The 15,414-nt window shown below is 44.4% G+C and overlaps 1 protein-coding gene across 1 annotated transcript in view; it reads left to right on the top strand.

Annotated features, from left to right (window-relative positions):
• ACE (angiotensin I converting enzyme) overlaps window positions 1-15,414 on the top strand; it is a 342,068-nt gene that overhangs the window by 158,279 nt on the left and 168,375 nt on the right. Inside the window, 3 exon segments of the mRNA XM_069634130.1 lie at window positions 829-1,020; window positions 2,794-2,891; window positions 12,714-12,886. Coding sequence (XP_069490231.1) covers window positions 829-1,020; window positions 2,794-2,891; window positions 12,714-12,886 — 463 coding nt within the window.

Genomic DNA, 15,414 nt, shown 5'->3' with positions numbered 1-15,414 from the left:
TCCCATGATATGCTGATGATGGTGTCCCGTGATATGCTGATGATGGTGTCCCGTGATATGCTGATGATGGTGTCTCATGATATGCTTGCTGATGATGGTGTCCCGTGATATGCTGATGATGGTGTCCCGTGATATGCTGATGATGGTGTCTCGTGATATGCTGATGATGGTGTCTCGTGATATGCTGATGATGGTGTCCCGTGATATGCTGATGATGGTGTCCCGTGATATGCTGATGATGGTGTCCCGTGATATGCTGATGATGGTGTCCCGTGATATGCTGATGATGGTGTCTCGTGATATGCTGATGATGGTGTCTCATGATATGCTGATGATGGTGTCTCGTGATATGCTGATGATGGTGTCCCGTGATATGCTGATGATGGTGTCTCGTGATATGCTGATGATGGTGTCTCGTGATATGCTGATGATGGTGTCTCGTGATATGCTGATGATGGTGTCCCGTGATATGCTGATGATGGTGTCTCATGATATGCTGATGATGGTGTATCATAATATGCTGATGATGGTGTCCCTTGATATGCTGATGATGGTGTCTCATGATATGCTGATGATGGTGTCCCTTGATATGCTGATGATGGTGTCTCATGATATGCTGATGATGGCTCAATTATGTATTGAGGATACGTATATGTCTACATAACTTTATGAAGATATGTTGATTATGTGTATATGATGTGTTGACAATGTGTTCATGCAATGGTGATATGTTGATGGGCTGATGCAATGATTTGCTGAAGGTGTGTCCATGATGTATGGTTGGCACGTTAATGCAGCAAACCTACATGTGCTTTTTCCTGTCCATAGGCTTCTCTGACACTGGTGCATACTGGCGATCCTGGTACGACTCTAGCACATTTGAAAATGACCTGGAGGCCCTGTACCATCAGCTGGAGCCCCTGTACCTAAATCTGCACGCCTTCGTCCGCCGCAAGCTGTACGAGCGCTACGGAGCCAAGTACATCAACCTCAAGGGCCCTATTCCTGCTCACCTCTTCGGTACGGAAACACATAGGTGGTGGGGAGTCTATAGAATAGAAGGCTGCAACCTTTGACTTTCCAGACATTTTAGACTACAACCCCCAACAGCCCTAGCCAAAATAGTCAATGGAAAGGGATCATTGGAGTTGTAGTCCAAGACATTTAGAGAACCACATATTACAGACACCTGGTAAAGTGTTCATATTCAGTGCCTAAACGGTTCCATGTTTTAAAACTGCAGCAAAAATGGCTGCGTATACAAAATATCGCGGCAAAAATGCTGTCGTTTTGCCACCACAATCATGTAAAGGATGCGGGGGACACCCCCGCAACCCCCACTCCCCTTAAATGGTATAATGGGGTACACCTTTACCGGGTCAAACCCAGCATTTTTGCCACGATATTTTTTACCAGCAACATTTTGGCCGCCATTTTATTACCTGATACCGCCTAAAGCTGCTACCTTTTTGTAATATAATTGTGTCACCTACCACATCATTGTACGGTGGTATATCCCTGCACATATTTAAACTTTCTATGGTCAAGTTATGTTAATTAGTGAACACCTGGCAGCTCCAATCAAGAAAGAGGTCTAGAGTGTATGGCTTTAAAGAAATGAGGCCTAGTGGCACATTGGATCGCACATCCTTGTTAAGTGCAGTCTAGCAGCTGTTTTTACACATTGGACCTCATTACGAGTATGGCAGTGTGGCCATAAAGGGATGGTGACGGATTTCCGTGACTTTAACCACGCCACCATATTCCAGAGTTTGAAGGAAACGTTGGGGAAAATCTCCAGCAGTTGACTGGACGGTTTTCCTCCACTTTACCTCCAAAAAGTGGAAGAATTACCGCTGGTGGAATTACCGCTGGGGTAATTCCTCCAAACCCCAATGAAGTCGTACAGTTCAATATAAAGGGGAAGGACACCACCTCAGAACCAGACGTATTTACCCCCAGTTACAAGGCAGTGTTAGGGGCGGGGCGCTTACAGGTCACGAATATTGTGGAATTGTCATCATACGCTTAATGAGAGCCAGACACCCCACCTCCGGGAGTTGGTCTTGTTTTGCTGTTGCGCTGTGATACGCGCAGTCACTCTGGATATTACGAATGCAGCTGGCGGTTTCAATCTGATCGCTTGCAGGGGCTGCTATCATGGGGTTGTTGTTTTAATGAAGCATTCAACCCTTTATATGTCTGACACTAAAGAGTGATGTAGGGAAGGATTTTAAATTATCACAACCACTGGTAAGTCCATTGGCTTGTGTTCTAGCCTGATATTAGAATAGGGTAAAAACCAACATGGGACCACACGCACCCATGCCGTGTTTTAGCCTTACAGGGTGTCATGAGTGAGCTTGGGGGCCCTGGAAACAGCTAGCATTGGGCATTCTTCGGGGCAGGAGGCATGTGATCTAGCGTTCAGAATGGGGTGCTCTCTTTGGGGTTTTTGATCAGTACTGATGTGTATTTGCTGGGCCCCGCCTTCTCTAATGGTGCGAGTTAAAGAATGATGGAACGAAAAGTTGCCCCAAGGGATTGCCAGTGGTTATGATTAATTAAAAGCTTTCCATCTCACACCTATATAATTGTGGTCTACCACTAGCCAATTGCCAATAGGAGAGAGTCCAACTTTCCACACCAAAGCAACAGCTGATGCTCAGCCTCCTAATCAAAATGAACACTTAAGAGTGAGTCAAGAAAGGACACACGGCCATCACCAGCCCCGCGCCCCAGAGCGTTTTTGGTGCTTTTCTCTTTGTGATCCATTATCTTCTTTTTCTTCAGGTAACATGTGGGCCCAGCAGTGGAACAACATCTATGACATGATGGTGCCGTTCCCCAACAAAACCAACGTCGACGTCACTGCTGCAATGGTAGCAAAGGTACAGGAACAAGCCAACAGCCTGTGAGCGCTGACACCTAGTACCCGTCTACATAGCGCACGGCTCCTGGCAACTGCCAAACCTCTACTATGCTACTTCCCCCTCACCCCCCCCCCCCATGCTCAATGCCCCTGCAGAGTCTCAGATACTTCCACACAGTGCAGGAAGTCTCCTGCCCTTGTCCCTGTGTGCTTGCCGCCATTTTCTCTCCTCGTCTTCCTCGCCATGGCTTGGCTGTGTACACTCAGCTTCTCCTCTCCCCCTGCTGCTGCTAGACGCTCTGGCCTCCACGTTTTTGCTGTCACTCATCCCACGCGGTGGGGAGTCATGCTCACCTCCTGACAGGATGTAGGAAGTCACGCTCACTTCCTGATATTATCTAGGAAATTGCGCTCACCTCCTGATAGGATCTGGGGCGTCACCTTCAGATATGATCTAGTGAGTCACTCTCACCTCCTGATACACTCTAGCGAGTCACGCTCACCTACTGATCTGATCTAAGAAATCACACTCACCTCCTGATAGGATCTGGGGCGTCACCTCCAGATATGATCTAGTGAGTCACTCTCACCTCCTGATACGATATAGTGAGTCACGCTCTCCTCCTGATACAATCTAGCAAGTCACGCTCACCTCCTGATATGATCTAGTGAGTTACGCTCACCACCTGATATGATCTAGGGAGTTACGCTCAACTGCAGGTATGATCCATGGAGTCACACTCTATTCCTGATATGAAATAGGGAGTCACACTCACTTCTTTACATGCTCTGGGGAGTCATGCTCATCTCTTGTAATGATGTATGGAGTCATGCTCACTTCCAGACAACCAGACAATGTTCTGGGCAGTCAGACTCACCTGCTGATATGATCAAAGGAGTCACACTCACCTCCGGATATGATCTAAGGCATCCTGCTGAGCTTCTGATAGGATCTGGGGAGTCACCTCCAGTTATGATCTAGTGAGCCACTCTCACCTCCTGATATGTTATGCTATTTTGCATTTGTATAGCGCCTTATGTATCATTGGTATGATCTCAAGGTGGTGGTAGGTTGAACGCCCTCGGGAACCACAGTTCAAGTCAGTTGAGAGAGAGAGAGAGTCGTAAAGTGCGTGGGTGCACCAGGTATGTGTGCAGCTGGTGTGGTTGTTGCATGATAGCTGCTTCTTAGCGGTAGGTGTGGTGCTGAGCAGATCAGTTGAATGTGTTCAGTCTGGAGGGTGGACATTCAGACTGAGTTCTGGCTGCGTTAGGCCTGAGCAGACGCCTAAGCTAGCTGGTAGCTAGCTGTGTTTTATTAGGATGATGGGTAGTTTGATGAGTCATGTTAGTACGAGAACAGCTTTTCCAAATGTGTCATAGTACTGCTGTGTTCTAGTTGAATGGTGGTGTATAGGAGAGAGTAAGCGTAGTAGTGTGATATTGTGGTAATCAGTAAAGTGTATGCAACCAGGCACACAAGGATGTTGGGAATGCCTTCTAAATTCAACTTTTAACACAGTGACGCTATTAGGGCACACTCAATGATGTTGGGAATACCATCTTATTTCAACTCTAATACAGTGACACTATTAGGGCACACTTCTAAGTTCAACTTTAACACAGTGACGCTATTTGGGCACACTCAATGATGTTGGGAATAACGTTTAGATTCAACATTAGCACAGTGATGCTATTAGGGCGCACTTTCTAAGTTCAACTTTAACCCAGTCATGCTAATGGGGCATATTTTGTAGATTCAACTTTAACACAGTGACGCTATTAGAGCGCACTTTCTAAGTTCAACTTTAACCCAGTCATGCTAATGGGGCATATTTTGTAGATTCAACATTAACACAGTGACGCTATTAGGGCACACTTTCTAGATTCAACTTTAACACAGTGACGCTATTAGGGCGCGCTTTCTAAGTTCAACTTTAACCCAGTCATGCTAATGGGGCATACTTTGTAGATTCAACTTTAACACAGTGACGCTATTAGGGCGCACTTTCTGAGTTCAACTTTAACCCAGTCATGCTAATGCGGCATACTTTGTAGATTCAACTTTAACACAGTGACGCTATTAGGGCGCACTTTCTAAGTTCAACTTTAACCCAGTCATGCTAACGGGGCATACTTTGTAGATTCAACTTTAACACAGTGACGCTATTAGGGCGCACTTTCTAGATTCAACTTTAACACAGTGACGCTATTAGGGCGCACTTTCTAAGTTCAACTTTAACACAGTCATGCTAATGGGGCATACTTTGTAGATTCAACTTTAACACAGTGACGCTATTAGGGCGCACTTTCTAAGTTCAACTTTAACCCAGTCATGCTAATGGGGCATACTTTGTAGATTCAACTTTAACACAGTGACGCTATTAGGGCGCACTTTCTAGATTCAACTTTAACACAGTGACGCTATTAGGGTGCACTTTCTAAGTTCAACTTTAACCCAGTCATGCTAATGGGGCATACCTTGTAGATTCAACTTTATCACAGCGACCATATTAGGGCGCACTTTCTAAGTTCAACTTTAACCCAGTCATGCTAATGGGGCATACTTTGTAGATTCAACTTTAACACAGTGACGCTATTAGGGTGCACTTTCTAGATTCAACTTTAACACAGTGACGCTATTAGGGCGCACTTTCTAAGTTCAACTTTAACACAGTCATGCTAATGGGGCATACTTTGTAGATTCAACTTTAACACAGTGACGCTATTAGGGCGCACTTTCTAAGTTCAACTTTAACCCAGTCATGCTAATGGGGCATACTTTGTAGATTCAACTTTAACACAGTGACGCTATTAGGGCGCACTTTCTAGATTCAACTTTAACACAGTGACGCTATTAGGGTGCACTTTCTAAGTTCAACTTTAACCCAGTCATGCTAATGGGGCATACCTTGTAGATTCAACTTTAACACAGTGACGCTATTAGGGCGCACTTTCTAAGTTCAACTTTAACCCAGTCATGCTAATGGGGCATACTTTGTAGAATCAACATTAACACAGTGACGCTATTAGGGCACACTTTCTAGATTCAACTTTAACACAGTGACGCTATTAGGGCGCACTTTCTAAGTTCAACTTTAACCCAGTCATGCTAATGGGGCATACTTTGTAGATTCAACATTAACACAGTGACGCTATTAGGAAGTACTTTCTAAGTTCAACTTTAACCCAGTCATGCTAATGGGGCATACTTTGTAGATTCAACATTAACACAGTGACGCTATTAGGGCACACTTTCTAGATTCAACTTTAACACAGTGACGCTATTAGGGCGCACTTTCTAAGTTCAACTTTAACCCAGTCATGCTAATGGGGCATACTTTGTAGATTCAACATTAACACAGTGACGCTATTAGGGCGTACTTTCTAAGTTCAACTTTAACCCAGCCATGCTAATGGGGCATACTTTGTAGATTCAACATTAACACAGTGACGCTATTAGGGCACACTTTCTAGATTCAACTTTAACACAGTGACGCTATTAGGGCGCACTTTCTAAGTTCAACTTTAACCCAGTCATGCTAATGGGGCATACTTTGTAGATTCAACATTAACACAGTGACGCTATTAGGGCACACTTTCTAGATTCAACTTTAACACAGTGACGCTATTAGGGCGCACTTTCTAAGTTCAACTTTAACCCAGTCATGCTAATGGGGCAGACTTTGTAGATTCAACATTAACACAGTGACGCTATTAGGGCATACTTTCTAAGTTCAACTTTAACCCAGCCATGCTAATGGGGCATACTTTGTAGATTCAACATTAACACAGTGACGCTATTAGGGCACACTTTCTAGATTCAACTTTAACACAGTGACGCTATTAGGGCGCACTTTCTAAGTTCAACTTTAACCCAGTCATGCTAATGGGGCATACTTTGTAGATTCAACATTAACACAGTGACGCTATTAGGGCACACTTTCTAGATTCAACTTTAACACAGTGACGCTATTAGGGCGCACTTTCTAAGTTCAACTTTAACCCAGTCATGCTAATGGGGCATACTTTGTAGATTCAACATTAACACAGTGACGCTATTAGGGCGTACTTTCTAAGTTCAACTTTAGCCCAGTCATGCTATTGGGGCATACTTTGTAGATTCAACATTAACACAGTGACGCTATTAGGGCGTACTTTCTGGATTCAACATTAAGACAGTGACGCTATTAGGGTGTACTTTCTGGATTCAACATTAAGACAGTGACGCTATTAGGGCGCACTTTCTAAGTTCAACTTTAACCCAGTCATGCTAATGGGGCATACTTTGTAGATTCAACTTTAACACAGTGACGCTATTAGGGTGCACTTTCTAAGTTCAACTTTAACCCAGTCATGCTAATGGGGCATACTTTGTAGATTCAACTTTAACACAGTGACGCTATTAGGGCGCACTTTCTATGTTCAACTTTAACCCAGTCATGCTAATGGGGCATACTTTGTAGATTCAACTTTAACACAGTGACGCTATTAGGGCGCACTTTCTAGATTCAACTTTAACACAGTGACGCTATTAGGGCGCACTTTCTAAGTTCAACTTTAACCCAGTCATGCTAATGGGGCATACTTTGTAGAATCAACATTAACACAGTGACGCTATTAGGGCACACTTTCTAGATTCAACTTTAACACAGTGACGCTATTAGGGCGCACTTTCTAAGTTCAACTTTAACCCAGTCATGCTAATGGGGCATACTTTGTAGATTCAACTTTAACACAGTGACGCTATTAGGGCGCACTTTCTATGTTCAACTTTAACCCAGTCATGCTAATGGGGCATACTTTGTAGATTCAACTTTAACACAGTGACGCTATTAGGGCGCACTTTCTAGATTCAACTTTAACACAGTGACGCTATTAGGGCGCACTTTCTAAGTTCAACTTTAACACAGTCATGCTAATGGGGCATACTTTGTAGATTCAACTTTAACACAGTGACGCTATTAGGGCGCACTTTCTAAGTTCAACTTTAACCCAGTCATGCTAATGGGGCATACTTTGTAGATTCAACTTTAACACAGTGAAGCCATTAGGGCGCACTTTCTAGATTCAACTTTAACACAGTGACGCTATTAGGGCGCACTTTCTAAGTTCAACTTTAACCCAGTCATGCTAATGGGGCATACTTTGTAGATTCAACATTAACACAGTGACGCTATTAGGGCGTACTTTCTGGATTCAACATTAAGACAGTGACGCTATTAGGGCGTACTTTCTGGATTCAACATTAAGACAGTGACGCTATTAGGGCGCACTTTCTAGATTCAACTTTAACACAGTGATGCTATTAGGGCGCACTTTCTAAGTTCAACTTTAACCCAGTCATGTTAATGGGGCATATTTTGTAGATTCAACATTAACACAGTGACGCTATTAGGGCACACTTTCTAGATTCAACTTTAACACAGTGACGCTATTAGGGCGCACTTTCTAAGTTCAACTTTAACCAAGTCATGCTAATGGGGCATACTTTGTAGATTCAACATTAACACAGTGACGCTATTAGGGCGTACTTTCTGGATTCAACATTAAGACAGTGACGCTATTAGGGCGTACTTTCTGGATTCAACATTAAGACAGTGACGCTATTAGGGCGCACTTTCTAAGTTCAACTTTAACCCAGTCATGCTAATGGGGCATATTTTGTAGATTTAACATTAACACAGTGACGCCATTAGGGCACACTTTCTAGATTCAACTTTAACACAGTGACGCTATTAGGGCGCACTTTCTAAGTTCAACTTTAACCCAGTCATGCTAATGGGGCATACTTTGTAGATTCAACATTAACACAGTAACGCTATTAGGGTGTACTTTCTGGATTCAACATTAAGACAGTGACACTATTAGGGCGTACTTTCTGGATTCAACTTTAAGACAATGACGCAACGTGAGGGATATGCTACCAGTCATAAATCTACCTAGGAGAGCCATACGGCAACATTCACAATTCCGTCTGAGTGCGTCTGAGTGCGTGCTATTATTCACAATTCAAGTAAGAGTGGGACATGCTAACATTGTTACACCTGTCTCAATGTGGCTAATGTTCACCATTGTCTCTGTGAGTGGCACTAGTTATTAATGCATGTATGTTAGAAAGTTTTGCAGGACAACATTTACAGTCCAGCACTGAATTAGGTTGGTGCTCGGATCTCTCTAGGTGTGCATGGTGTAATTATTTGGCAGTTTACTTTATGGGAAGGTAAGGTAGAGTGGCAAGGGTTTTCTGGAGTAGAGTTATTGCTCTACACCCCACTACATTATCTAGCGAGTCATGCTCACCTCCTAATATGATCTAGGGAGTCACGCACACCTCCTTATATGACCTAAGAAGCCACGCTTACCTCTTGATAAAATTAAGGGAGTCACACTCACCTCCAGGTATGATCCATAGGGTAAGACTGCCACACTCTCTTCATGACATGATATAGGGAGTCACACTCACTTCCTTACATGATCTGGGCAGTCACACTCACCTGCTGATATGATCTAGGGAGTCACAGTCACCTCCAGATGGGATCCAAGGAGTCATGATGAGCTCCTGATAGGATCTGGGGAGTCACCTCCAGATATGATCTAGTGAGTCACACTCACCTCCTAATATGTTCGAGTGAGTCATGCTCACCTCCAGATATGATCTAGGGAGTCGCTCTCACGTCCTGATATGATCTAGGGAGTCACACTCACCTCCTTCTATGATCTAGGGAGTCACACTCACCTCCTGATTTGATCTAGGGAGTCATTCCCATCTCCTGATATGATCTAGGCAGTCACGCTCACTGCCTGATATGATCTAGGGAGTCACGCTCACCTCCTTATGTGACATAAGAAGTCATGCTTACCTCCTGATAGAATTAAGGGAGTCACACTCACCTCCAGTTATGATCCATTGAGTAACACTCACATACTGACATGAACTTGGGAGTCACATTCTCTTCCTGATATGATATAGGGAGTCACACTCACTTCCTTACATGATCGGGACAGTCAGACCCACTTGCTGATATGATCTAGGGAGTCACACTCACCTCCAGATGGGATCTAAGGAGTCATGATGAGCTCCTGATAGGATCTGGGTAGTCACCTCTAGATATGATCTAGTGAGTCACGCTTACCCCCTTATATGTTCAAGTGAGTCACACTCACCTCCTGATATGACCTAGGGAGTCACTCTCACGTCCTGATATGATCTAGAGAGTCACACTCACCTCCTGCTATGATCTAGGGAGTCACACTCACCTCCTGCTATGATCTAGGGAGTCATTCTCATCTCCTGATATGATCTAGGCAGTCATGATCACTGCCTGATATGATCTAGGGAGTCACACTCACCTCCTGATATGATCTAGGGAGTCACGCTCACCGCCTGATATGATCTAGGGAGTCATTCTAATCTCCTGATATGATCTAGGCGGTCATACTCACTGCCTGATATGATCTAGGGAGTCACACTCACCTCCTGATATGATCTAGGGAGTCACACTCACCACCTGATATAATCTAGGGAGTCACATTCACCTCCTGAATGATCTAGGGAGTCACACTCACCTCCTGATATAATCTAGGGAGTCACGCTCACCTCCTTATAGGACCTAAGAAGTCACGCTTATCTCCTGATAGAATTAAGGGAGTCACACTCACCTCCAGGTATGATCATGGAGTTACACTCACATACTGAAATTAACTTGGGACTCACACTCTCACCCTGACATGATATAGGGAGTCACACTCACTTCCTTACATGATCTGAACAGTCAGACTCACCTGCTTATATGATCTAGGGGGTCACACTCACCTTCAGATGGGTTCTAAGGAGTCATGATGAGCTCCTGATACGATCTGGGGAGTCACCTTCAGATATTATCTAGTGAGTCATGCTCACATGCTGATTTGTTCAAGTGAGTCACGCTCACCTCCTGATATCATCTAGGGAGTCACTCTCACATCCTGATATGATCTAGGGAGCCATGCTCACCGCCTGATATGATCTAGGGAGTCACACTCACCGCCTGATATGATCTAGAAAGTCCCATTCACCGCCTGATATGATTTAGGGAGTCACACTGAGTTCCTGCTATGATTTAGGGAGTCACACTGAGTTCCTGATATGATCTAGGGAGTCACACTCACCCCCTGATATCACACAGAGAAGGAACGAAAGCAACGACTGTTTGTTGCTGTTATCCCTTTTTTTATTTAGTCTATTTGGTGGCACTATATGCGCTGCCTATTAAGTCAAAATTATTGCATGGGACATAAATCAAGGAGAGAAATGGACTGTGAGGAGAGACGCACAGCCTGTGGGGGTGTTTGACTTTTACACAGCCTCTGACCACCTTTGACCATTCCCATCGACTACCTGAACCTCCCTGCTCAGCCTCCCCACCCCCTACCCCAATGTCTTTGAGCTAGCTCTGTGGCGAGTCATTGTTATGTCTAAGCAGTCTTCTGAATCTCAATTGCAGTTGTTCTGGGTATAATACAGATTTATTAATCAACTGTGCCCTCAGTCACTTGATTTTTAAGCAATATGTGTCTCCTTTCATATGTTTCTTGCACTGAAACCCTGTTAAAAACACATATTTGTAAAGTTAACAGCGGTGACTCTTGTACAGCATTAAACAGGCATTTCCTAGCTACTGCCATGATATGTCCAGCTTCTAACATGATTTGCAAGCTCTTGCCATTTTATGGCAGGCAGTATCGTGGCAGGGCCGGCAACATGATTATCCCAGGTCCAAACAAAAGCCAAAACAGTTTGGCCTTGCACATCACTGCCCCCATCCCCTTTGTAACTCGTGTCCTCTTCATCATTGTTTTCTGTGATCAAATCGGGTGCTGCTCCTTAAATATTTGGTCCGCGGCCCCAAAAGGCCCCCTCGTTTCACTAGACACATTTAAGGACGGCCCTGTGTTCCTGCTTGTGGCACTTTCTGCTGCGGCGGTTGCACTAAGTGCCCCCTTATCACTTTCTGTGGGTGGGGTATCTGCCTGACCCTCCTGCTGTGCCCTGTGCCAGGCAGACTATCAGCTCCGGCCAGAGCTCCCGTTTCCTGGGACTCCGGGTGCAAAGCTGGCCCTGCACGGGAGATAGCCGCTCTGGGCGGCCCTAGGGGCAATGGGTCAACTGGGAGGTTTTGGCAAGTTTTACTGTGCAATGTGGGTCAGTTTCACCAGTTTCGCCAGTTAGTGCACTGCAAACTGGTCATTTTCACCACAGTTACTGACCCAACATGCCTAAAAATGCACCGCTTGGCACTCATTTTGCCCAAAATATGCCCCTAGACACTACCCGAACGGTTTGTGGGATAAAATAACAAATAGCAATGTGTGATTTTTGGACATTGTTTGAATGCTGGCTCCCTATTCATTGACCCTCTGTGACCCTGGGGAGAACTGGTGCAGTTTATCATGGAATGAACGAGAGGCCCCCCAAGTGATGACAGAGCACCCAATTAATTCCTTCCTTCCTTCCTTCCTTCCTTCCTTCCTTCCTTCCTTCCTTCCTTCCTTCCTTCCTTCCTTCCTTCCTTCCTTCCTTCCTTCCTTCCTTCCTTCCTTCCTTCCTTCCTTCCTTCCTTCCTTCCTTCCTTCCTTCCTTCCTTCCTTCCTTCCTTCCTTCCTTCCTTCCTTCCTTCCTTCCTTCCTTCCTTCCTTCCTTCCTTCCTTCCTTCCTTCCTTCCTTCCTTCCTTCCTTCCTTCCTTCCTTCCTTCCTTCCTTCCTTCCTTCCTTCCTTCCTTCCTTCCTTCCTTCCTTCCTTCCTTCCCCTTGACCCGCGTGTATCTTAACGACTCCACACCTGTCTCCACACTTCTGTAGAACTGGGACGCCAAGTACATGTTCAACGTGTCGGAGGAGTTCTTCACGTCGCTCGGCCTCCTGAAGATGCCGCCCGAGTTCTGGGAGAAGTCCATGCTGGAGAAGCCGGCGGACGGCCGGGAGGTGGTCTGCCACGCCTCCGCCTGGGACTTCTACAACCGAAAGGATTTCAGGTAAAGCCGAGATTCTGGACCTGCTCATGAATTCGGCGTTTGGGAAGATGAGGGTGCGCTACAGGGGCCCTGCCAAAAGGGGGCGGGGCCCATCCCGCAGCAACTCAGGGTGAACTGTCATGAACGGTGAACCAGTCCCACTCTCTGGTCCTAGAGTCCCACTGTGCTCTGCGACAAAGCAGAGGGGCCGCCGCTTTCCACAGCTCTGCAAAGAAACACGGCCTCGCCAAACCTAGGCCCTCAATAAAGGTATGGTGGGTTTCCGAATCAATATATTCATTTTTTCATTCATGTACACCCTGATTTTGAGGATGCAACTGGATTGTGTGTGTACCTTACTATGGTTTGTGTAATTTTCAAGCCATCTTTTATAAACATAGAAATATGTTACATATTTCTATGTTTATAAAAGATGGCTTGCATAGTACACAAACCATAGTAAGGTACACATACAAATATATAAATGCTTACACGCATTTATATATTTGTTTGCGTACCTTACCATGGTTTGTGTACTTTTTAAGGCCACGCCCATCGATCAAGCCACGCCCTCAAATGAGCCCCCTATCTATTTCTTACCCCTCTTAAAGCCCTGCGAGCATCCACCAAATTTGGAGGTATGGGTTATTTCTAGGAAAACTGTTTCCGGTAAATCCCGCCTAATTATGCTGTCACACACTTCATAAAGACGACTCCAATGTTCACCTATACCTAAGAGGTGGAGGTACAAATTATAGAAGCCCGCCAACATTTTAAAAGGTTTTTCCCTCATGTGAAAGGGAGCACACACTGGAAAGAGAATATGTTGTGGGGAGGAGAGTATCCATGATTCCCGCCTGGTCACTGCCTTTCCAATGAAATGCAGAGCAGGGTCAAAAAGGACCCTTTCCTGCATTTTACGACATTGTACAGGTATGGGCGCCTTCTGTACACAACCCCTTTCCACCCTCAAAAACTCAGTGCAAAGGGATTAAAAAATAAAATAGCAAACGTGCATGAGGATTTTCAGAATTTGCAGTATGTAGTATTTTTGAAAATCTGCATCGGTTACCAGCAACTCAGCGGATTTCCCTGAACGATCGCAGGTGGATATGGTCATTATTGTATGGTGTATTCCTAGACGGGGCCCTGCATTTTTTTATTTATTTGTTTTTTAGTATTTTTTTATTTTATTTGGGTGAGTCATATTGGTTATACATTTTTGACAACCTTTGACCACCGTGGTCTCCATCATTAAACAATCAAATAAAGACAAGTTTCAACTTTCAAAATGAAGCGGAAAAAAGAAAAGAAGTAAGATTAAAAGAAGTAAAACAAAGTAATGTAAAAATAGGCAAATCATCATATCTCGTGTACCATGTGTACACTGAACCTGTATTAGTATAACACTTTCCCAGTTCCTCTTATACTCTTCACATTTTTTTTTCATTACTATTAAAAATGTAACCAGGGCCAAAATTATGGTTGTCTTCTCTCCCGCTAGCAGGATTTTCCACCAAGCACCTCTGGTTCTATGACCATATTTGGTGATCACCTCCTGCATTAATTTTCTTTTGTTGGTCCAAGGTCTTACAGTCCATTACTAGGTGTTCAGTTGTTTCCTGTGAGTCTTCAGCCTTACACAATCGACAAGTTAATGGGTTACCATCTAATTTACCCCAGTTCTTTGTCGTCTTATTCCCAAACAGGTTCAAACGAAATCGAAAAAACTGATCTCCAAAGAAGAAATGTGGGAAGATCAGCAGATATTTTGGTAGAGTGTTCAGTTTCCTGCACTCGTCTATTGGTCTTCCATAGGTTTTGTATTTCTGTCTTTCGGCCTGTGTCTGAATCCAATCCAGAGTGAACAGTTTCTTTTTGGTTTTATCTGGGTTATCAACAAGGGATTGCGGCGATTCCTCAAAGTTAACCAGGAGCGTCTTGCATCTCATCTCCCATTTTTGCAGACCGGGCTCATTCTGTTCTGCTAAGGCTTTTTTTTAGACATATAAAGCCCCCTTTTGCCTCCTCCTGGATGCATTTCCTAAAGAAGGACAATGTTTTCCACTCTGCTATTGCCTTTAGTGAGGTAAGTCCAAGTTTCATCCTTACTACCTGGATTGGGGTACTTGCGGGTATGTTCAGTGTCCTTTTCCAGAAGGCGCCTTCTATTTTTGCCCAGTTCCCTGGGTCAAAGTTGAGGTATCCTTCTGCTCCATAAGTTAAAATGGCCGATACTTTTGCACAGTAGAATCTAACCAGTGGAAGCATCGAATAACCACCGTACTTCTTAAGTAGAATCTTTGCTTGACCTGCCAGGGTCCGTGCTTTCCTTACGAGACTCTCATGTCTCGGTGTTTCTACAGTACTCGTATTAAGACAGACTCCCAGGTAAGTAATAGCTGCCACCACTGAGATCTTTATACCATTCAGGTTACAAGCATACTGATTTGTTTTCCCTTTCCGACATCCTAATGGGAGAACAAATGATTTTTTCGGGTTGATGACTAACCCATTTTTCCCAATGTATGTTTGTAAAGCGACCAATT

The sequence above is a fragment of the Ambystoma mexicanum genome, chromosome 13, assembly GCF_040938575.1.
Source record: "Ambystoma mexicanum isolate Mex_15411 chromosome 13, UKY_AmexF1_1, whole genome shotgun sequence".
Classification (NCBI taxonomy): Eukaryota; Metazoa; Chordata; class Amphibia; order Caudata; family Ambystomatidae; genus Ambystoma; species Ambystoma mexicanum.
Note: the sequence above shows the minus strand (reverse complement) of the source record. Positions and strands in the feature narration are given on the sequence as shown.